Source organism: Clupea harengus, chromosome 11, assembly GCF_900700415.2.
Source record: "Clupea harengus chromosome 11, Ch_v2.0.2, whole genome shotgun sequence".
Taxonomy (NCBI): Eukaryota; Metazoa; Chordata; class Actinopteri; order Clupeiformes; family Clupeidae; genus Clupea; species Clupea harengus.
In genome coordinates, this window is record NC_045162.1 from 17,214,457 (window position 1) to 17,238,235 (window position 23,779).

The 23,779-nt window shown below is 44.2% G+C and overlaps 1 protein-coding gene across 6 annotated transcripts in view; it reads left to right on the plus strand.

Moving 5' to 3' along the window:
- Positions 1–23,779, plus strand: part of adgrb1a (adhesion G protein-coupled receptor B1a) — an 85,783-nt gene that overhangs the window by 56,029 nt on the left and 5,975 nt on the right. For 5 of the 6 annotated variants that reach the window (XM_031575790.2, XM_042709101.1, XM_042709103.1 and 2 more), the window contains 14 exons: positions 806–875; positions 1,584–1,686; positions 2,334–2,377; positions 5,896–6,022; positions 11,164–11,267; positions 11,886–11,988; positions 12,644–12,794; positions 12,946–13,015; positions 13,339–13,405; positions 14,217–14,302; positions 18,543–18,641; positions 21,535–21,706; positions 22,442–22,537; positions 23,068–23,107. In XM_031575790.2, the coding sequence (XP_031431650.1) occupies positions 806–875; positions 1,584–1,686; positions 2,334–2,377; positions 5,896–6,022; positions 11,164–11,267; positions 11,886–11,988; positions 12,644–12,794; positions 12,946–13,015; positions 13,339–13,405; positions 14,217–14,302; positions 18,543–18,641; positions 21,535–21,706; positions 22,442–22,537; positions 23,068–23,107 (1,332 nt within the window). The remainder of the gene's footprint in view (positions 1–805; positions 876–1,583; positions 1,687–2,333; positions 2,378–5,895; positions 6,023–11,163; positions 11,268–11,885; positions 11,989–12,643; positions 12,795–12,945; positions 13,016–13,338; positions 13,406–14,216; positions 14,303–18,542; positions 18,642–21,534; positions 21,707–22,441; positions 22,538–23,067; positions 23,108–23,779) is intronic. The other variant, XM_042709102.1, reaches the window with a different exon arrangement.

Genomic DNA, 23,779 nt, shown 5'->3' on the forward strand with positions numbered 1-23,779 from the left:
TGTGTGCGTGTGTGTGTACGTGTGTGAGTGTGCATGTGTGTGTTAGAGACACGGAGACTGCAGGTTTCTGTGTACGAGAGAGGAGCATATTCTATTTGTGGCTTTGTATTTGTGTATGTGTTTATGTGTGTACGTGTGTGAGTTTTTCTTTGTGTGTTTGCGTGTGAGTGTGTGAGTGTGAGTGTGTGTACGTGTGAGTGTTGTGTGTGTGTGTCTAAGTATGTGTTTAGTGTTTATAGATGGTTGGGTATGTAGGGCAGCACTACTGTGAGCCAGTGGAGGGAGAGAGGGAGACAGAGTGACCTGCATTTTCTTACTCACCTTAAGCCAGACAAACTCTGGACACCCACATGTGCATCATACATACACACACACACACACACACACACACACACGCACACACACACCTACACGCACACACACGCACACACACACACATGCACACAAAAAAAAACACATACACTCACACAGACTCAGACACAGACAGATATAATAAGATATAATCAAACACACTTAAAATCCAAACACACACACAGACGGGCGGGGGGTGAGGCAGGATGAAAGAAAGCTAGACCAACAAACAGACAAAACAAACAAACACCCAAACAAGCAAAAAACAAATGCACAAACAAGCAACAAACAAATGCACAAAGCGGCTTGTTAAGACAATGTGCTGCATTCTCCCTGCCAATAAAGAAGCAAGGTTTGTCCTGTTTATTTGTAAAAAAAAATGAACAATGTGTGTGTTTCTGTTGGTGTGTTGTGTGGCTTTTCATTGGTTTTGGTGTGTGTTGATCCCATGTAGATGACACTTCAACATTTGTGACTGGAATCGTTCTGTACAGAAATCTGGGAAGCATTCTATCCCTTCAGAGGTGAGAAGCAATTTTTTTATTTCGCTCAATCCATCTTTTTTCACTTTATCTCTCTCGCTCTCTCTCTCTCTCCGTCTATCTCTCTCGCACTTCTAGACACTTCTTTCTGTTCTATATTTCCATCATCTATCTCTCCTCACCCTTTCTTTCCTCCCAGTACCATCCTCACATCTGTTCCCACGTGAGGGCCTCATTCTATTTACCATTAAATTGGCTTGCTTTGTTCCCAGTAGAGTGACTCTAAACTCTCTGACTTTTTGGGATAAATAATGCATGAACACAGTACACTATGTCATGCATGTAAAGTAAATGTATTCCATACTATTTGCATGGAATGACCCAAGTTTATTTCTGCAGCTGCCGCAGAGCATGAGGGCACTACCATACGTGCACTGAAAATGTGTGTTTGAAAGCCGCATGGCATGGCCTTCCCACATACATCGCTTAGAAAAACATCTCTCTGAATCGCTCTGAACAGACTGCTTTTCTCTTCTCTTTCTCTCTCTCTCTCCATCTCTCTCTCTTTCCTGTTCTCTCACATCCACGCCTGTGTGATAAGTTGTGGCGGGGGGGGGGCGGTGAAGACGGGATTAGCTCAGATTCACTCCTGTGATCCGCTGGCGTGACGGAGGTGCAGGGGAGAGTGACGGAGCTGACGTGTTTAACGTGCTTGTTGAGATCTACATGTTTGGCCTTTCCTGTGTGCAGAAACAGCACCGTGCTGAACTCCAAGGTGGTTTCCGTGACAATCAAGCCCACGCCAGGTCCCTTGTCGACACCTGTTGAGATTGAGTTCTCACACCTCTACAATGTGAGTGAATGTACCCAAAGAACACGAGTAGCTTTCCTCACATAGCAACCAGCAACCCCAAAGGCATCTACAATTATATATAAGGCTTGTGACTCGCATTCTTTCAAAAGAAATGGTGATCACTTGCTACAGGGTGAACAACCACATAATTGACATGCCTTGTGAACAGCTACATTATTGTTTGTGGTGAATGATTGTTTCTCATAGGAAATACAAAACTGACTAAATACAAAAACAAGAAAGAAAATAAGCTGCATAGGCGGTTGATATATAAAACATTATAATAATAATATAAATGTGATTACCATTTGTTTAAAACTACATCCACCTCAAACCATCATCCTCCTCATATATTCGCTCTTAATGATGTCTCTGCATTTTGAATTTTGAAATTCACTAAAGACATGAAGGTAGACAGCGGTGACACCGCCTGCTATGTCTTGGACTGCCCATTCATATTTATATTCAAACCATTGGATGTATTTTTGTATCTTATGTAATATTGTATATGTTTATATATATATATGTACTATATATGTACTGTATGTATTTTCACATCTTCACATTGCATCAGGTGACAGCAGGAGAAGGAGGCAGGTCTGAGGTCTGAGACCCTAAACTCATGTCTGTGCTTTGTTCTCCCACAGAGCACCATCAACCAGACTTGTATTGCCTGGGATGAGAGTGACAGGTAAGGCTGGAGTCTTCTCTTAGTCTTTCAGTGTGTGTGGAGTCATATTTAGGCATTCATTTCAACCCTTCACACCAGGCCTTGACTGGGTGGTGTTTTGCAAAGGCAGCTCCTGTGGAAAGTGTGCGGCTCGAGAAGGTGTTTATCTTGATGAAGCTCAAGCTGACAGGCTGCAATGGGAGGTGGTGTGTGTGTGTGTGTGTATGGAAGACAGTGACGCTGATGCGAGTGCTAGCTTTGACGCTGATGGAGTGAGTGGGAAATTATGAACTTCGTTCACCGCTCTCTCTTTCTCTCTCTCTCTCTCTCTCTCTCCCTTTTGTCTCTCAAAAATATCACACACATAAACATTCACAGATTATACAACACATGAGAAACATGGAGATCCTTGGCTGTCATCACACCATATGTCTAAACAGGGGAGGGAAAGCGTGATGACTGGGGATGGTGGGTACAGGGGTTAAAAACAAACAGATGTAGAGGAAGAGGGAGACCAAACGGGTAAGGAAACAAAACAAAAACAGAATGGAAGAGAAGAGAAGGTGAGTGGTGGGACCATTTAGAACCATGTAGGCTCGCTGCACAGTCACGCTTCAGACTGTACATGCCGTGAGTCTCTGCCCCAAGCCTGTCTCTCGTCGGGACCTCTCTGACCTTTACGTTTCAAACTCACACGCAAAGAGAAACAGTGGGATTCAGTGGGGGAGTAAGAGAGACTGCAGACCATCTTGTGCCTATTACTCATTGGAGTGTAGGTGGGACATTTGCATTTAGATGGATGCATACGCTTCTCTCAGTCAAAAAAAACACAACACAGCCAAATGCTCGGCGCTTACCGGGAACAGAGAAGTTCAACGAGAAGCAAAGACAAGGGGAGGGAGGGAGGGAGAACGGAAGAAAGGAAGACAAAGAGGAGGACAGCAAGAAAGGAGTTGTTGGAAAGTCAAAAGAAAGAGTTAGATCTAATGACAGGCAGGAGAGAGAGAGAGAAAGAGAGCGAGAGAGAGAGAGAGAGAGAGAGAGAGAGAGAAAGAGAGAGATTGGGTGAGGACATAGAAATGTAATTTAGCTGTACACGGATGGGAGGGGATAAAGGGGAGTGGTGAGCATGTTCTAAGCAAAATTAAAATCCATCTTGGACAGCAGATATGATTAATGAGTTAATATTTGGGGGAGAAATTGGAATCTTAGGAGGCGTCCTTGTCAGAGAGTGTCGACGTGATAACAACTGAGGTTTGTGTATGTGTGTGTGTGTGTGTGTGTGTGTGTGTGTGTGTGTGTGTGTGTGTGTGTGTGTGTGTGAATTGTCCCTGAGGCATTCTCACTCAGCAATCTGTTGGTATCAGCGAGAGCAGCAACAACAGCCACTCATCCTCCTCCTACATCAGATACACTCCTACTGAACCCTTTTACGTCGCCTAACAAACCCACAAAATGGCTTACACTCTGCATAAGTCATGTGTCTTTGCACATTTCCAGGTAGTTTTTCCCCCCATATTTAGCATGCCGGTTTGCTGGGGTTTCCCCTGATCCCACGTGGCCTTGGCTCACTCTCCTAGCCTCAGTGTTCTCACACTCTGGGCTGCCGGACCAGCACACAAATGATCCAATTACACAGTGGCGAGCCTGTCTGTATGTTTGTGAGACCGAATAGGGGCCTAATCGTATCATCCGCCGTAGAGACTGTGCGGTGGCTTCTCTATTGGATTTGGGTGAGGATGATGTGCTAACGCTAGCTCTGCAGGAAGCGACCCCTCCAGGGCTACAAGCACCGATTGCGCTCACTCCCATTCCTCTCCCCGTGGCCTGAGGCACACTGTGAGTCTACTGCACTGTGAGTAACCCTGCGCTTGGCACTGCGGCGCAACAGTGCACTGTGGGTAGCCTTGGTCTGTACTGCCACCGTGCCCCAGTGCACTATGGGTAACCTGGTGAGCCAACACCATTCTATGTCAGTGCTGTGTGGAGGCGAGAGGAGGGGTGAGTGTGTTTCTCTTTTCAGCTGCCAGGAGTTGGTCTTGTACCTGACGCTATAACAGCTCAGGCATGATAAGGACAGTTTTAGACATGACGATAAAAAGATTGTAAGGCGATACAGGATTTTTTTTATTTTTTGTGAATTGCAGGACAGATTTATGAGGCAGGATATTTGCAGATTTTGATGTTTGTCTACATGGTGTATATTGGTGTGTCTTTCTTCTGTGGAGACAACATGACGTTTGTTTGTGGTTCGGCAATTTCATGTCATAATGTAATGGATCTGTAGGCCTACTCGTTAACACAGATTTTTGCCAGTGCTTATTTACCACATCACTTTGACAGAATATTCAGAGAGAGCCATGGTTCTTTGAGTACACACACACATACAAGCACACTAGCCAATTTAAAGGCACAGTTAAAGGCACTGTCCATAAGTCTAATCCCACAAACTTTTTGTCAAATTCAGCAAATTCTTCTCTCGGTCATCTAGCTGTCTGTTTAGTGTTTGCGCTAAAAAAAAAACAACTCTTGTATTCTGGGACTTAGTGGCTCGGACCAAGCCGTAAACAATATCAGCCAATCAACACGGTGCTTAAGGAGCACGGAAGGGAGGGGTGTAATATGGTTGGCTGTTGAGCTCAAATATCAACAACCTTTCACAAAACCGGATCACAGACTGCATCTTTAAAAGTTTGCAAAGAAAGAAGCAGGAGGTCATATCTCAGTAAATGCTTTGTGAACAGCAGGCCGTTTCTTCCCCAGGAATATAGGTTCTCTGGGGTGACAATGGAGAATATAGCCAGTCTCCTACTCTGGAAGTTGAGTCACGTTTTACAGCGTTTCCCTGGGCCTAAGGGCTTTTATGTGCTAGTTTATGAGAGCTGTACATCTGTCTTCTGTTTACCTGTTAGCCCACTCACCTGCTTACACAACTAAGAGAGTGGCACTTAAGGACAGAGTGATTTAGGAGCTGTTTTAAGAGAGACGACCATATATATCTCCAGTGTACAAAGCTGAACAAAAACACTAGATTTCCTTTTTATTCAGTCTTGATGAAACAATTATTAGTCAGGTCTGCTGATGTTTTCTAAAAAAAAAGGTATTACATTACAACATGTGTGTCTTATTATTGTGTTTTTGGTATCACTAAGTTCTACACATTTATGATTTTCTGATTGCCTATAATTAGACAATTATCACTATGACTATTGATTATTATTATTGTTATTATTATTTTCATTATTATTATTATTATTGTTTTTCTTTTTATTATTATTATTATTATTATAACTCCATCTCCATTTTTGGTGCATTTTGCTCTATTCAGTTGTATTGTAACCTGGCTGTGTAAAAGCCCGAGGTGCACGCCGCATCAGCTCGTCCGAACATCCCCATTTTTTCGTGTGTCTGATTTCTCGTGTTTCAGCTCGCATGCAGCGGAGAGTGTAAAACGGATTAAGAAAAATAGCCGATTTAACATCGGGGATTTTACCGCGCTTTCTCCCTTTTCCGTTCACCGCATCCTTCTCTCTCCGCAGCTCTTCACTGCTCGGCTCCTGGTCGACCCGAAGCTGCAGAGCCGTGCCTGTCAACTCGTTCCGTACCAAATGCGTGTGTGACAGACTGTCCACCTTCGCCATTTTAGCACGGCTTAATCCCGATATGGTAAGTCTGCCACCTTCTTTGGGCTATTTTGTGTTTGGGTGTCTCTGAGAGGACATGTTTGCTCTCTTGTGTGAATCAAGCTAGCGCTTTTGCAACATAAGCGTCATTGTCATTCCGTATCAACAGATCCTTCCCAAGGCACGTTCCCTCCCTCCCTACCAATGCCATACCGAGAAGCTTGCAATTTGATTGAAAAAAAACAGGCATCTTTGAATCTCATACGCGAGAGGGATATTGTTGTTTTTATTTTACTTCCAAGAAATATCGAACATGCAGCGTTCATTTCTTTCAATGTGTATACACAGGCTGGATGATAGACGTTGCCACTCGTCATTCGTGTAAACGTTAAGTGGGGAAGATGACGAAATGAATTGTGTGGTGAAAATAAAACAATCTGATATTAGAATTTCAGGCTGCTAGTTGCATAGGAAGAGTATTGGTAAATATATTGTTGAAATCAATATGCTGACAGCATGTGGTCTGCTTCTTTAAAATAAATGTTTGGGAATGTATTTCCTGTGGCGCTGCTGGTCTATGTGAAAGCAGTTTCACTATTTCCATCTTTTGCAATATCAAGCAGAAAGCCGTGCACTAGACTAACCTATAGGTACCATCCTCTCTCTCTCTCTCTCTCTCTTTCTCTATCGTCCAATTCTCTGAACACCCCCGTCTTAAAATAATTACAAACGCAACATTAGGGAGGGTGTTTCAGTTTATATTGTCAAATATGTCCAGTTTGATTCGGAGGGAGGTAAAAGACCTAGCCTTTGTGTCGCATTTTCATTCATTGCGATTAGTTATTATTAGACTGGAAACTGCCTCAGAAGCGGTTTGTTCACTAGTTGCCCTGGAAACAGCCTGGCCAGTGAAGGCCCTTCTTAAAGCTATAGAAGACTCCGTAACAGTGCCTTTGTGCTGCTTGGCCCACATACAGGACACCGAGCCAAGGAAATGGGAATTTAGGTTAGGGTTGAATGTAAGCATAAAGCCCCTCCCCTGCGGAAACAAGCAATAGTTTTTTTTTCCCCATTTGAGCTTTTGTAGCGGTTGCACTGGATCAAAGCCAGCACTTAAGAGCACCCCAGCAATTGCTTCAGTCTGAAAAAAGTAAACATGTACCTGCATAATGGTGTGGAAAAGGAAAGAAAACACTCAGAAAACCTCACAGAAACACACATACACACACAAACACACACACACACACACACACACACACACAAACACAAACCAGTGTTTGCCCAGAGATGTTTGTGTTTTTATGTAGCTCAGTCCAGTGAACTTCTGGCTGCTTGGTGGATGGCTTGCTGTTGTTTGCTAGGGCTTTTGCCAGCCTGACTGGATCGGCACTCTGGGGCTACAGCTGTCCTTACTCCCAGCATCATGATGCTAAGCTGCTCTAGGCCTCCCATAGGGGTCTGTGTGTGTGTGTGTGTGTGTAAACCATTTATGTGTCTGTGTATGTGCGTGTGTGTGTGTGAAGCATTCATATGTGTGTGTGTGTGTGTGTATGTATGTGTGTGTGTATGTGTGTGTGTGAAGCATTCATATGTGTGTGTGTATGTGCGTGTGTGTGTGTGAAGCATTCATATGTGTGTGTGTGTGTGTGTGTGTGTGTGTGTGTGTGTGTGTGTGTGTGTGTGTGTGTGTGTGTGTGTGTGTATGTGTGTGTGAAGCATTCATATGTGTGTGTGTATGTGTGAAGCATTCATATGTGTGTGTGTGTGTGTGTGTGTGCATGTCTGTGTATGTGTGAGACATGTACTCTAGACCTGGATGCTGCCAGCCCTCTCCCCTTGTGCGTGCTGCCCTACCTGGGCAGATGGCATGCGATTGGGTGAGTGTCACAGTTTGTGGTTTATGTGCCTTGCGGGAAGCATATTGTGGCGATTTCATTCCCCTCACTCGTTGCCAGGAAAAGAGAGGAGGGGAGAGCAAGGACTGAGGGCTCCTCCTCTTCCGCTCCTGAAGAGTGGGGGCGGGGAGGGCGGGAAGGAGAAAGCCTCTGAGAGTGCCCTGGTTGCACTGCTAATTATTCCTGCAACAGCCACTTGCCTTCGCACAAATTGTCCGTCCGGCAGAGCCGTCTGTCTGTGCCTCTCTACCTACTGCCTCAGAATAACAAAAAGGCGAGAGAAATGGATCCTCCATACTTCAATCCCAGACCTTCTCTTCTTTAGTGTGTACATTCATTCAGTCCCTCTGGTCTCCTACTCCCCCCCCTCTCTCTTTCTATGTCTCTCTCTCTCTTTCTATGTCTCTCTTGCTCTCTCTCTCCCTGGCTCCTGCTCTGTAAAATACACACACACACACATACACACTAACACTCTCCCCATCCCTTTCTGTGCACAGTTTGTCTGCAGCACCTGGAGAGCACATGAAAGAGAGAGAGGGAGGGAGAGAGAAAGAGAGAGAGAGAGAGAGAGAGAGAGAGAGAGAGAGACTGCAGTGATCTCTGTTGAGATGCAGTCTCAGCCTCCACACGTGTTGTGTTGTGTTGTGTTGTTTTACCAGGGTGGAAATAGAATCTGTACTGTAGGATGCCAACACACTGAGTAGTCTTCAGAGGCGCGCAAGGGGTTAAATTGCTAGGACTTGCCAAGCGAGGGTTTGGTGTTTAGTGGACGCCACTCCGAATCCGACCGTTTTCCAAGGTCACAGTGGCGCCTTTCTAATGACTGGTGATGGCTGGAGAAGGGGCGCGCTGCCTGCAGAAGGCCACGGCCTCAGAGCAGGGCCTCAGTCATCCTGCTTGACATGACAGCCAAGTGCTCGGTGCCTACAGTCATCTCAACTCACAATCAAACATCCGGCCAAGGCTGAACTGGAGGTGAAATATCCTGCCTGCCTGGACACCTGCTGGACCGGGTTAATTTCCGCAGTCCCCATTGCCTTGCACTCACCGGCCCCTTATTTACTCCTTGGAGGAGTGGTGTGAGGCATTTTGTTCTAACCTATTACCCATATTACCTAGGCTTTGTTGTTGTTGTTCAAAGCCATAATCATGGCATTATGAGTGCGTGTGATGCTCAAACGCTTAGCACAAATACTTCTCTGTCTTGGGGTGTTAATCTTTATGCTGATTTTCAGCATCCCATATCCATCCACCCACCCACACATACACCCATTTACAAAAGCACACACACACACACACACACACACCCACACATACACCCATTTACAAAAGCACACACACATACACACACACACACACACGTACACCCATTTACAAAAGCACACACACACACACACACCCACACATACACCCATTTACAAAAGCACACACACACTCACACACACACACACACACACACAACATCCACCCATTTACAAAAGCACACACACGCACAGTCTTCAGCAGGAATTTGCAATGAGATTAGAGACCCACTCTCGCAGTTAGCCCTCATTTTCATTTTGGGGGGGGGGGGGGGAGGGGCAGCAATCATGAGGGCTTGGGGGGGGGGGGGGGGGCGCTCTGTGGACAGCTGAGCTGTGCTCATGCCCCATCAGTGGCCCAGAGGCTGTAAAAGTTTGTCTGTCTCTGCGGCGGCTCTCGTCCCTGCTCGCCCATGATCTTGTTTCTGTGGGGAGGAGCGACTGCAGTGCAGATTAACCAGAGCCATTTAATTAACTCTGGGCCAGCGCACACATCATGCTGCCAGAGAAGCCGGCCTATAAACTCAGCCAATTATGCCAACCCCCTGTCTATGCAGTGCGGAGTACGGCCGTATCTCTGTGTATGTGTGTCTGAGGAATTCCTGGCCGTCTTCCCTGGGCCCATCTGAGGAGACAGAGCCTCGAGGTTGTGTGTGAGTGTGTGTGTGTGTGTGTGTTTATGTCTGCTGTGATGTGTGCATGTTTGTGTTCAAAAACGGAAAAAGAAACTTCACCCATAGTCCTCAAACTATTCCAGAATGTAGCTGCGTGCTACATTCACATCATCATCACAGAAAGCCTGCCGTTGTTTGATTCCTCTTAAAACAACAGGGGTGTTTCAAGAGGCCATGATATAAGCAGTTTGAACGTTTTGCCTCTAACAGATATGACGGTGGCAGATAGAAACTGGATTACTGCTTAACATCGACCCAGATGTAAAAGACGGCAGATGTAAAAGAGCCTCTCTGGTGCATTTACTTTTATGTTTATTAAAATGCACAATCTCTGTTTAATAAACCAGAAAGAAACCAGAAATAAAGAACAGAATTGCCCCTGTTACATAAAATGTTATTACACTTTGAGCCTTCGAGCCAGTATTGGGATCGGTATTCCCACTTTTCCAAGTCATAGGGCTATCCCTACTTTGTTTGTTTTAGTATTAATGTTAGAGTTTTTGTTTTGTAGAATGTGATCACACCATTTCAGTGTTCTCCACCAGGATATTTTGCAGTCTGAAACTATCCCCATATAGCAGCGTGCCTGACTGGGCTCTGAACGAACAGTCTTTTCCCAGCCTATCACCAAGTCTCTGATTTGACTGACACTATCCATACCACAAACATAGACAAACAAATCAAACACTCTCACACAGACAGACAGCAAGGACAAACACAAAGGCACATACATGCACGCGCGCACAGACATCTACACAGATACAGACACAGACAACCTCACTATGCAGCCAGGTACAATCCTTCAGTCGCCGCTGCAGTGGACACCATCATCCTGTTATGTCGCCATAGCAACCAAGACAATAGCTCTGCTACCATGGAGATGATTTTTCCTAGAGGTTTTTGGGGAGTGTGTTTATTTGTGCATATGCACTAATCCAAAGGTCATGCAGTCATTTCTGTCTGTCTTTCGCTCTGTGGGTTGGCATCACATGCAGTGAGTGTTCAGAGCAATCACTTATGCGCTCTGCTGAAGATTTGCTTCCCTTCGCAGTTCCACCTTGAAGTGACCTTGTCCTTCCAGCAGGCCCTGACAAACAGCAGCTGCACTGCACTGACACCAGACACCAGTATTTGCCTGAAATGTGCTGACAGTACAGGCATCTGTGTGTGTGAGAGAGAGAGTGTGTGTGTGTGTGTGTGTGTGTGTGTGTGTGTGTGTGTGTGTGTGTGTGTGTGTGTATCCCTGTGTGTGCAGATTCTGTAATTTTGACGCAGCTCTTAAAGTGTTTCTGTATTTGTGTGTGTTCTGTCTAGAACATGGATAAAACGCAGATGCCGTCGGTGACGCTGATCGTAGGATGTGGAGTGTCCTCTCTCACTTTGCTGCTGCTCATCATCATCTACGTGTCTGTGTGGAGGTGAGACCCACGCTCACATACAAACACACACACACACACACAAGTGATTTCGCACATTAAAATGAGCCTAAGCAAGCCCAGGCTGAGAACGACAGAAATAGCTGTGTTAATGACATTCATCTGTGCAGCTCAGCAGAAGGGTTTACAGAATACAAGAGCAGCTAAACATGTACAGTAGACATCTTTCAAGAGCAGCTAAACGTGTACAGTAGACATCTCTCAAGAGCAGTTAAAGGTGTACAGCACACATCTCTCAAGAGCAGTTAAAGGGGTACAGCACACGTCTCTCTAGAGCAGAGATGCAATAGCAAACACTGTCACACTTTTAGTGTACAGCACACATCTCTCAAGACCGTACACTGGACACTGTATGTGTGTGTGTGTGTGTGTGTATATGTCGTTGTGACAGCGTTTGCTATTTATTATGGCGTAAACTTGCGTGTGTGTTCATTTCAGCTGGTACGTATGACGCAGTGGACTAAACCATTGTGTGTTGGAATGAATTTGTGAGCTAATATGTGCTCGTGTAGGTCTGTGAACCGTTGTGTTGTCTGTGTGTGTGATCTGTGAAGTGCCAGGGTGGTTTTATAAGCTAAGTGTTATGATGTGTTTTTGCAGGTACATTCGCTCCGAGCGTTCTGTCATCCTCATCAACTTCTGCCTGTCAATCATCTCCTCCAATGCACTGATACTCATTGGACAGACACAGACAAGGAACAAGGTACCGTCAACGCCCCACGCATCCACATCCACATATACACGCCTGAAGCGAGGGCATTTTAAAAAATGACTTCAGAGAAGCTGGATCCTCTGAATACCTTGGAGACAGAAAGTCAAGCATGAATGAAGAAATGTCAGAATTATTCTAGTCAGTGTACCTTAATGAAAAATACCCACAGCCCATGGGCGTATTATATAACAGTACAAAAGAGGAGTAGGTGACCAAATAAGAAGGAAGGGAATTTTAAGGAACAGAACCCTCATGCCGCTTTAGACGTGAGAGGCTGAAGCCTATCAGAGACCTCTGGGGAAACCTCTGGGGAAGATTAGTGATACGAATAGAACAAGAACACAAAACAACATGATATAGGTCAGTAAACATGAAAGCAAAGGTCGGATTCAGCCCATACTAACACTCAAATGTCTGCCACTATTGTTGCTGCTTCTTACTTTCTCTATCCACTCCTCTATTTCTCCTCTATATGGCCTCTGTTTCTCATCTGTTTCTCATCTGTATCTACCTTTTCCTTTCTCACCTCTTTCTTTTCTGAATTACTTTTCTCTCTCTCTCTCTCTCTCCCTTTCTCACTCCCTCACCCCTCTCTCTGCTCTCTCTCTTCTCTCTATCTCTTCTTTGTTTTCTCTCTCTCTCTCAGGTTGTGTGTCCTCTGGTTGCTGCCTTTCTTCACTTCTTCTTCCTCTCCTCCTTCTGCTGGGTGCTGACGGAGGCATGGCAGTCTTACATGGCTGTGACAGGCCGCCTCAGGAACCGGATCATACGCAAGCGTTTCCTGTGTCTGGGCTGGGGTGAGACCTCTCTCCTGCCCTCTTTCGCCCGCCCACTCTGTCGCCTAAAGCACTGTCCTGCTTCTCTCTCTCTCTCTCCTCTCTCTCTCTCTGTGTGTGTGTGTGTGTAAGCACCTCTGTATTTCATGGCCTCCTTGTCTTCCTCCTACAGGTTTACCCGCACTAGTCGTAGCCATCTCTGTTGGCTTCACCAAGGCAAAGGGATACGGAACAGTCAACTAGTAGGTCTTTTTTCATGTACACTGATTTGAATGTAACGTCAGTATATTATATGTGCAAAATATATGTTTTCAACACAATTACAGTTGCCGCTTTTTAACATTCCATAATGTATTTATTATGATTCATCCGGATAGCATTTTAAGCCAAAGTGACCTACATGTCAGGCAGAATGCAACAGAAACCTCTTAACTGTTTCAGAAACTGTTTACTTTTCGTACATCTCTTTTCTTAGATCTCTGACTGTTGTTTTCCTTCTTTGTTTTCCTCTTTCTCTCTGTATGTTTCGTTCCTCCTCCCCCCCTCCCCCCTGTTCTGTGTGCAGCTGCTGGTTATCTCTGGAAGGTGGTCTTCTGTACGCGTTCGTGGGCCCCGCGGCTGCAGTCGTGCTGGTACTGTGCTCCTCTCCCCTGCACTGGTGTCTGTGTGCGGCGGCGGCGGCGTCTCAGCCCGCCCCGGCCCGCACCGCGCTGAGGGGCTTAGCCTTCCTTCCACGACTGCACTAGACACCACCACCAGCCACACAAACCTAGATCTCGTATCCTAATGTCCTCTAGCTGATCCGCTAATCCTATCAGTGGTCATCACACACTCAAAACATGCCCTAAATCAGGCTGTGCTGGAGTGTTGTGTTGCTCTCGCCATCAGATTATCTAATGTTTTGGAGATTGAAACATCTGTCCAAATGGATAATGCATTGATTTGTCAGCCATGATTTGGCATGGGATATGCCACTACTGATGCGCTGTCATATTGGACGGGGGAATTGCGTTTATTTTCATGATGTCATGTTTTCGTGTTATCGGGGCTGCTCTAGGCCTCAAAACAAGACTGTTTTTGTTGTTGTTATGTTGCGTATTTAGCAGAACGATTTTCAGATGCCTTAGTAAGAGTTTTGTGCAAACCCCCCTTAAACACACACACACACACACACATATACACATACACACACACAGACACACACACACAGCTATTGGAAAAACTCTGTGGAAAACTCAATTATGGCCTCTTAATGTTTACCTTATCAAATTATTTTGCCAGGACCAATGTTTAATCCTATGTCTCACCACTGCAGAATATGTTACTCTGTAAATAAGACGGTCTGTGCAGATACATTTAATATGGGCCCAGAGCTCTTTGTGATGGATCTGTGCAAATCATCTGTGCTCAGTGTCTTAACTTTTCCCATTTTTCTTCCAACAGGTTAACATGGTTATCGGGATTCTCGTGTTTAACAAATTGGTGTCCAAAGACGGCATAACAGATATGAAACTGAAGGAGAGGGCGGGGTATGCTTCATGCCACACCTTCATGTCACTGATCGACCTATAACCAGCCTGGGGGAGGGGTCTCTGGGTGGGGCTTTAGATGATGTCACTGGGGAAGATGTTACTTCTTGTTACCTTGTAGCTACATCTGCGAGACGATTCAGATGATGAAGACAGAGGAGACACAGTGGTATGCAAAGATAAAAAAGGGGGTTAAGTATAATCATGAAAGACAAAAACACAAGAGTGTGAAAGATCATTACAGATCAGATCAAGAGACAAATATTGGTTGATACAAGAAAGAGAGAGAGAGAGAGAAAGAGAGAGGAGAGAGAGAGAGAGAGAGAGAGAGAGAGAGAACAGTTAGACCAAGAGTTCATTCAAACAGGCTTGGTTATTGGTGCTGTTGAAAACATAAATGACCAGCTCTCGGCTGGTCCTCTCATTGCACATTTTAAATATTGATTTATAATCTGCCATATGTCACCCTTATGCATCCCTACAACTTTAATTGATTTGAAGGTGTCACTATATGTTGTTGATATAAATGTGTTTGTATCCATATCTGTTTTTCTTTCTTTTTGAAATGGTGCAGGGAAGCCACAAAAAGAAAAACCTCATAAAACATAACAAATTCATATATCGATCAATAGTGCTCTGCTCCAGGAGTTTTCCCATTTATTTCCATTGATCTGGGACTCTTCGGCTTTTGTATAATTTAAAGGCCATCTGGGACAGTTTGCGAGGGAAGGGAAAGAAGGCTTCTTTTACGGGTGCTGCAGTGGCGTTCTGCACTTTCTCAGTCAGTCAGGGCCCATTAACTAGAGAAAGTGAAACACTGGCTGTCCAAAATCATTGGCTTTAATTCGCTGAATACCCAAATCCTGCTTACGACAACGCTGAAACAACTCACACCCGGGACAAATTACTAGAAACAAAAATGATTCAAGGGCACTATTTAACGAGTGCTTTAGCCAGCCTTGTGTGAAGTGGGGGGGGGGGAGTGTCAAATTGATATCTCTTTCTCCTTGTGAGATTTCTCGTTATTTCAATTTTTTTCGTTTTGTGGGTAAATGCTTGCTCCTTCCAGCTGATATGTGCCATCTCCGGCACTTCACACTGCCCTGCATCCAACTCTCACACATCTGTCAGAGTGTTTCTTTCTTTGTATATCTGTTTCATTTGCTTTTCTTTTGTCTTTCACTGAATAATGTGTTATGCCACTGCGATGATCTCTCTGATCGATTGTGTTTTGTTTTTGCTGTGTGTAACAACCAACCAAAACAAGGAGAGAAAAGTAAACATTGTGTTGGAGGTTCCACAGCATCCCCTTGCGCTCACTCCGCAGTCCTCGCCAACTCATCTGATTCTGATTGGCTGATCATTGTCAGGTCACGGCCATCTCATAATTCAATTTAACTACTTTCTTCCGATTGGACAATATTGGCTCCTCCCACACAACTGAAATTAGTTTCAATTTCAGCTCCCATACAACAGGCAGTCATGAATAAAATAATTTAGTTATGACTATAGAGAATGAAATATGCTGCTAGACAGATTTATTTCAGTGAAACAAGTGCTGTGCCCAAATAAAACACTGGAGGCATTTATTAGAACAGACCCTATAAGACATTCCGTACGTGTGCGTGTAAATGTGTGTGAGAGAGAAAGAGAGTTTCCTGTAAGAGTGTATACATTAATGATGCATATGAATGTATATTTGAACGAATGAGATGCACGTACATTTGATTACTGTAGACTTGTAGGCATGTAGCTTGTGTTTGCAGTGGGGTTGTACTGGGATGGCTCAGCTTCATGTAGCTTGTGTTTGCAGTGGGGTTGTACTGGGATGGCTCAGCTTCATGTAGCTTGTGTTTGCAGTGGGGTTGTACTGGGATGGCTCAGCCTCATGTAGCTTGTGTTTGCAGTGGGGTTAGTACTGGCAGAGGGCTTAGCTTCATGTAGCTTGTGGGATTTGTACTGGCAGAAACAGGAGGGCTCAGCTTCCTCTGCCCATTACTGACTCTAGAGAGCCTGCATCAGTGTATCTGGCCACTGAGATATACATTGCAGTATAGTCTTCACTGCTGCTGGGGCCTATCAGAACTGATCTCATTCCACATTCACTGGTACCGTATCCTCCTTTGGCACTGGGGACTGGTGGTTCAGCATGAGCATACAGTGATGATATTCCACACCCTTGTGGTGTGTGTACAAGCAGTGGCCAGGAGCCTGCCTCTGGGCCAGTGTCTCAAGGTTGATAGTCATAACATGTTTAATTAAAGTAATAATTGTGGCTCGAGGGTAATTATGTACGTAGCGGCGTCTATAGGACACGGCTGTTGAAGCACCTTCAGGACGACGCCTCTCCTTTTTCTCCTCTGCCGTCTCTCACAGAGTAATTGGTCTCGGAAAATGAACATAGAAGGGCCGGTTCTGTATTCCATCCGTGACCTCGTCTGAGTATGTAGTTAAGCTGTGATTTCTTTCTTTCTTTTTCTTTTTTTTACTTCTCTCAGTTTATGCTCTACTCCTAGCTTGGATGATGTCATTTAAAGGGTCCTTTCGCTGAGGAATGTGGACCTCTGCTCAGGCATGACCACCGGCTGCTTCTTCAGAGCTGTTTCTGATGCGTATTTTCACCTTTGCCTTCGAAAAAAGGAATGTTTGTTCTTCAGTGTCCCCCGCTTTTCAGTCTGATCGCTGTCGCTTGATCTTCAGTAGTTCAATAACGCAATGCAGACACAAAGAGTTCAGCTCGCTCGGGTTTGGGTTAGGTGTAGGTGAGCACGTGGAGCACGCGACCTCAGCCTCAGTGCTTCCTCTGGATCCGCAGCCCCGCATTAACGCAGCACGTTCTGCACCTTGAAGTTCCTCCTGTCTTCATCATAAAGACAGGAGAAATGGCGTTGTAATTCAAAGAACGCTGATTGCTTTTTAATATCGCTGCCTACAGCACAGCTTTTATTGGTTGTATTGCCCTTTTGCTTGAAATTGAATTTCTGGAATGATGTGGTTTTTAATCTGCACGTGCGCCGCCACACGAATCGATTTCTCTGGCCATTAGCACCAGCGTGTCATGCTGATGGATTTAATTGTTATTTTGGTCATTTCTGTTAGCACTCTGTAATGTTGACATATGTCAGAAATCCCCCCCCCCCCCCTACCCATCGCAGATGAGGTTATGATACCGCATGTGATTGTGTTATAACACTCTTTTCGACTTTCCTAAGTGCACCTCTCAGTATTTCTCTCATTAAAAGCATGAGCCGGAATCATGTCGAAAGAATGGTGAACCCACTTGTCAGTGCGCTGAGGGCTTACACGTACGGCTTGCAGAGAGGCCAAAAGGAGGCATTTTGAAGATGATCTCATGTTGTTGTGGCTGTTGGGAGTTTGTGTGGTGAAGGCAAAGACATCACCGTGGTCAAGACGAGGAAACTCAAGTAGGCCCACAGACGGGAACCTCTCCTCAGTGGTCAATTTTGGTAATGGTGATCATAGGAACAGTTGAAAACTGATACACATCCTGAGAAACACAAATGACCAAACCTTCGTAGAGGCAGATGTAATTAAATAATGCCTGAAAAGGTCAAAAAAGGTACATCAGATTTGTTTTTCGTAGACGTGTGTGTGTCTGCATTATCTGTACTCGTGTGTGAGTATGTGTGGGTTAGTGTGTGTATGTGTGTGTGTGTGTGTGTGTGTGTGTGTGTGTGTGAGATGCCGTCTTCTGTTGGCCAGCCTGTGTGATAAGCCTGAGGGAGCCTAGGCAGTCTGAGTATGGGCCTGATAACTGAAACCTATAAAGGCTTAAAGAAACAAAGTTGTGGGATAAGAAAAGCCACCAAACCAAAAACAATTGGGTTATAAATCTCATTGACATACTACAATAAACGCCTGGAGTTTGGAATGAAATCCAAATAAATAGACAATAAAAAGAAATAACGGCAACAAAAATGTCACCCCCTTCATCCACATTGGGCCATTCCCCTAAAATCATAAATTTGTCATTCTTTATGAAAATATCTTGGCCATGGGGATTGATTGGCTGTCACCTTCCATGCTGAACACACCATAACACTTCCGAGCATAAGAGAGCTTCCACTGTTGTGAGATATCAAGGGGATACTGTAACCACTATGTCCAGTGGCTGGCTATGTGTGTATCTGTGTGTGTGTGTGTCTGTGTACATATGTATGTTTGTATGTACGTACGTGTGTATGCGTGTGTGTTTCAGTGTGTTGATTTGACTTTGCAGTCAGATGACAGTGCCACTGTACAATATGACGCTCAAATGTGCCAAGTGCGGAGTAATCTCGTCGCCTGACGTGTCCTCCACCGCTACCAGTAACGCCATGTTAGTCTGGCTAATTATTTACCAACTTTTCTATGATGCTTCTTTCTTTTGCCCTTCACTCTCTCATGTCCTCTCTCTCTCTCTCTCTCTCTCTCTCTCTCTCTCTCTCTCTCTCTCTCTCTCTCTCTCTCTCTCTCTCTCACACACACTCTCTCTCTCGCCCTCTCTCTCTTCCCCTTGTTTTTTTCCTGCTTTTTTACCTCATTCATTTCCCCTACCTCCTCAGTCCCTCTCTCTGCCTGGCTTCTGTGTGTCATGCTGAGTTTCTGCCAATGAACTCTCTCACACTGCTCTGGCTCCTACTGTGTGGGTGATGCATCTATGTACGTGTGTGTGTGTGTGTGTGTATTTGTGCGTGTGTGTACAGGGAGGACTGTGTGTATTTCCATGTATATGTCCGTCGTGTATGTGTGTGTGTGTGTGTGCGTGTGTGTGTCTAATGTAGGGAAATTCGATTAATTAGAATTAGAGGATCAGATCGTAAAATGTCATCAGATGTTCTTAAAAGTTTTAATCATTTAACACGCGTGCTCTCCTATGCTGCCACACACAAATGCAGAAAGTACACAATGTATGTGAGCTTACAGAATAAAGACAATCAGGTAGTGCTATTAAACTCCTCTCAGGCTCAACCCCCACAATACTACCTACACCTCCCCAAAGCCCAGGGCCGGCTTGCATGATGCCTGGGCCCAGGACCAAATTATTTCAAAGGGCCCCCGCCCCCACCCCAGTTAAAGTAAACTTATATTCCAAGCCATGCTTTACTGTTATGTCAACTTGACTCTCATTCAAAAACGTTCAAAATACAGACTTGTATGGAATCATATCACATTAGTAGCCTAGTGTATTAACTCATAATAATCACTTACAAAACGTTTAGTTAGAGAATGTCAAAATGATGAGTCATTAACAATCACTTTTAAAATCTAAACTCAGAGTTATGTAAAATAAGATCTTCTGACGATGACACATGTAGGCCAAGTGAACGATTGTAACACAAAACGTCATCCGCCTCTAAGATGGTGTGGATTTATGCCCTTATGTTGCCATACACCTTTATGGTAGCAGAGTTGTGTGTTAGGTCTTAAAGTCCAGATTCTGTGCCAGCTGGCAGTCTATTGAAAGCAGTAGACCAGCAGTTGACCATCTGTATTGAGACATGGCAGAGCGCAAATATTATTTTATACGTTTTATTACTTTAATTAGCTAGCTGTTTTTTTTTATTATTATTATTCTTAATTTAGCCAGCTGGTAACCACTTAGAGTGACAAATAGCCTGCTGTAGTGGTTAGCCAGCCAGCTAGCTAACATTATCCTGTACAGTAGTAAGCTAGCTACTGCAGGCTAGTCTACATGATAAGAACCACATAGAGACTAACTGTGGCAAACATAACATGTCCCACCTTGCTCTTTTGATGCCTCTGCATGTCTGTCTTGTAAATAAGGGAGTGTGGACAAAGTAACATACTGTATGGTTAACCTTAAGACCAAACCATTTCGCAGTATAATTTAAAACATATTGTACCATGAAGATAAATGAATTGATGCCAAGCATCATGTATTCAAAACAAATAATGCAAACACCTTCTAAAAACATATAAATTTGTCTAAATATTCCACCAATTAATGGGAAATATTTATGATTGAGGATCACTCTCTCTCCTGCCCCACTTTGGGCTGAACCTGGGGCAACTTCCCCTGCCTCCCCCCAGCAGACGCCAGACCCACCTCCTCTTGTCTGACGTGGCTTTTCTGTGCCTGACTGAGGGTAGCGTTCAAGAGAGAAAGTGTACGCGGAGGTGATATCTATCAGCCCTTTGTCATAATAGCGTGTTATTTGCAAGGAGCAGGATGTCTCGATGCCAATGAGTGCAACCGTCTGGCTTTTGATCGGGGCAGGCTCTATTCTCCCACTATCAAAATACACTTTATATTTAAATGAGCATTGTGGTGGTGGTGGTGGTCCGGGTGACGAAGCAGCAGTAATGTTTGTGGAGTTTATCTTGGGCATTATATCAACAGATATGCTGTGAAGTACCTCTTTATAGATTTGCAGTCATTGGTAAATGTTTTATGCTTAGAAGGACATTTTTCACGTGTAGGGTTTGTGTATGTGTGTGTGTGTGGGTGTGTGTTGGCGTGTGTTTGTCTGCAGACATGGATGGTTCAAAATAATGAGAAAAGCTTGTAGTAGTAGCAGTAGTAGTAGTAGTAGAGGGATTGAGGAGATACCGTTCCACTGTTGTGTGGATCAGGAGAGAAATCCTTATGGCCCTTGATTCCCCCTCACTCCTGCCTCTTGCTTTCTTTGTTTTTCTCCCTTCCTCCTTCCTTTTTGTGATGTCACCTTCTTCCCGTGCTCACTTTCTTTCATTTTCCTTAGTGCACCTGTTCCCATATGGTTTTGACTCACCCTAAAAAACATACATACATACATATTGTATATGTGAAATTTAAACATATGATAATATGGATTTTAAAATGTATGTTTTGGCCTGATATAGATATTTGTGTTAATGTCTCTAATATCAGCAAAGAGGGCAAGTGCAGTATGCAGAAACAGACAAATGGCTGAACTTTCAGATTAATGTATCATTAATTGGATAATTAGTTGACTAAGTTAATTTTAGACCATGCTTTAATGAGTTGGGTTATGCATGTCCCATTGTAGCACATTTATATTAATATTTAAATGATTACTGAACAAAATGAAAACAATTTAATAACTGAAATTCAAATGTATTAATGATAAAGTCACATAGACCTAATTGAACAATGCTGTTAAAATGAGAGGATTTAAACCCAGTGTGCATAGCCCTCTTTGCCTGTTTTCATCTCTGACCAAATGGATAAGTCCTCACCAGGAGCCTTTTCACCTCCCATCCTGCAGGGCGTCACTGTGGAGCTCTTGCGTGGTTCTGCCGCTGCTGGCTCTGACGTGGATGTCTGCCGTACTGGCTATCACCGACCGCCGCTCGGCCCTCTTCCAGATCCTGTTTGCTGTGTTTGACTCGCTGGAGGGTTTTGTCATTGTGATGGTGCACTGCATCCTGCGCAGAGAGGTTCGCTTCGCTTCTCCTGTCAAAACAGGGTTGTCAGGCTTCACGCTGTGTATCACATTCTTTTGTTATACATCTAGAAGCACAGCTATCAGGCACACTAAAATGTTTCAAAGTCATAATGACACTGCACATTCAAATTAGTTCATTTATGAACCTCTACACTGAACATTCAAATTAGTTCATTTATGAACCTCTACCCAGATTAACATTGACTTCTTTTCATGTGCTATGTAAAAAAGGTACAATATAGAACCTGTAAGGTTACAGTCTGGCCGATATATGGTATCTGGTATCCAGGGTTTTTTCTTATTTTTATTTGTTTAAAACCCTTCATAGCATTCTAAATCAACTTGATTATAGTTGATAGTTGATTGTTTTCAGAACCCTTGTCTAGGCTTCCGTGTGGTTTTGTAAGCAGTATTTTAGTTGTATTTATTCATTTTATTTTGTCTTGTCAGAGAAGACACCTTAACACCTTAAGACGTTTACAGGGTAGTTTTTTCTCAGTAGACGGCATCAGGCATCATTGAACCTGGAGCTATTTAGAGAATCCCAGAGGACTGTTATGTTTTATCATGGGGCTGTGTACTTGTGATTGATATTTTTGGAACACTGTGTTTTTTATTGTAATACATAGTCAGAAATAAGAATGATCTGTAGTTGCTAGTCTTGGTTCTGTAAGGCAACTGTGTTTTTGTTTATTTATTTATTTGTTTGTTTGTTTGTTTGTTTTAGGTTCAGGAAGCGGTGAAGTGCAGAGTAGTGGACAGACCAGAAGACGGGAATGCAGATTCTGGCGGATCATTCCAGAATGGTCATGCCCAGCTCATGGTAAGCAGATGTGAGCAGGGAATCTGAATGCAGCCTCACCTGATTTGATCGTATTGAACATGCTTTAATCATCAACGCACCTGATCATATTGAACATGCTCTAATCTTCAGTGCACCTGAACGTATTGAACATGCTCTAATCTTCAGTGCACCTGATCATATTGAACATGCTCTAATCTTCAGTGCACCTGATCATATTGAACATGCTCTAATTTTCAGTGCACATGAACGTATTGAACATGCTCTAATCTTCAGTGCACCTGAACGTATTGAACATGCTTTAATCATCAACGCACCTGATCATATTGAACATGCTCTAATCTTCAGTGCACCTGAACGTATTGAACATGCTCTAATCTTCAGTGCACCTGATCATATTGAACATGCTCTAATCTTCAGTGCACCTGATCATATTGAACATGCTCTAATTTTCAGTGCACATGAACGTATTGAACATGCTCTAATCTTCAGTGCACCTGAACGTATTGAACATGCTCTAATCTTCAGTCCCGTTTCTCTTGTTGTTATAGACGGACTTTGAAAAGGATGTGGACATCGCCTGCAGATCAGGTAAGAAAACAACAAAATAATGTATTTGTTTGTGTATGTGTGTGTGTGTGTTTGCGTGTGTCTTTGCATGTATGAGTGTGTGAATAGTTCTGTTGCTATGTTTTTAATGTGAACAGATGTTTGTTAATCTCTCCCATCTTGCACCGCTCTCATGCATGAAACCACACTTGTCCATTCTTCATTTGCGTACAGATCACACACACACACACAGACACACACACACACACACACACACACACACACACACACACACACATGCACACATCACCACAGGCAAGCGTGGCAGCATCTTATGAGGCACAACACGCTGTCATGACAAAGAGACGCGGCATATCGCTTTTCCCATAATGCCGTTTTGATGCGGCGCGGCAGACGTGCTGAGCGGTTATGTGCTGATGATCAGGCCTGTCGGCTCCCTGGCTGAGCCTCAGTGGAGCCTCCAATCCAGCCGCCTCCCGTAATTAAGTCCCGCCTGACGCCCCACCATCAGATAGCGGCTCCGCTCTGATCGCCATCAGGAGCGGGAATCTGATTATCTCCAGAGACAGGCTATCAAAAAAGCATCTGGAGACGGAGCACGAGATGAGACGCAACATGAGGCAGTCCATTCTGTTGAAAGGAGTGGGGAATATGAGAGAGAGAGAGAGAGAGAGAGAGAGAGAGAGAACAGTA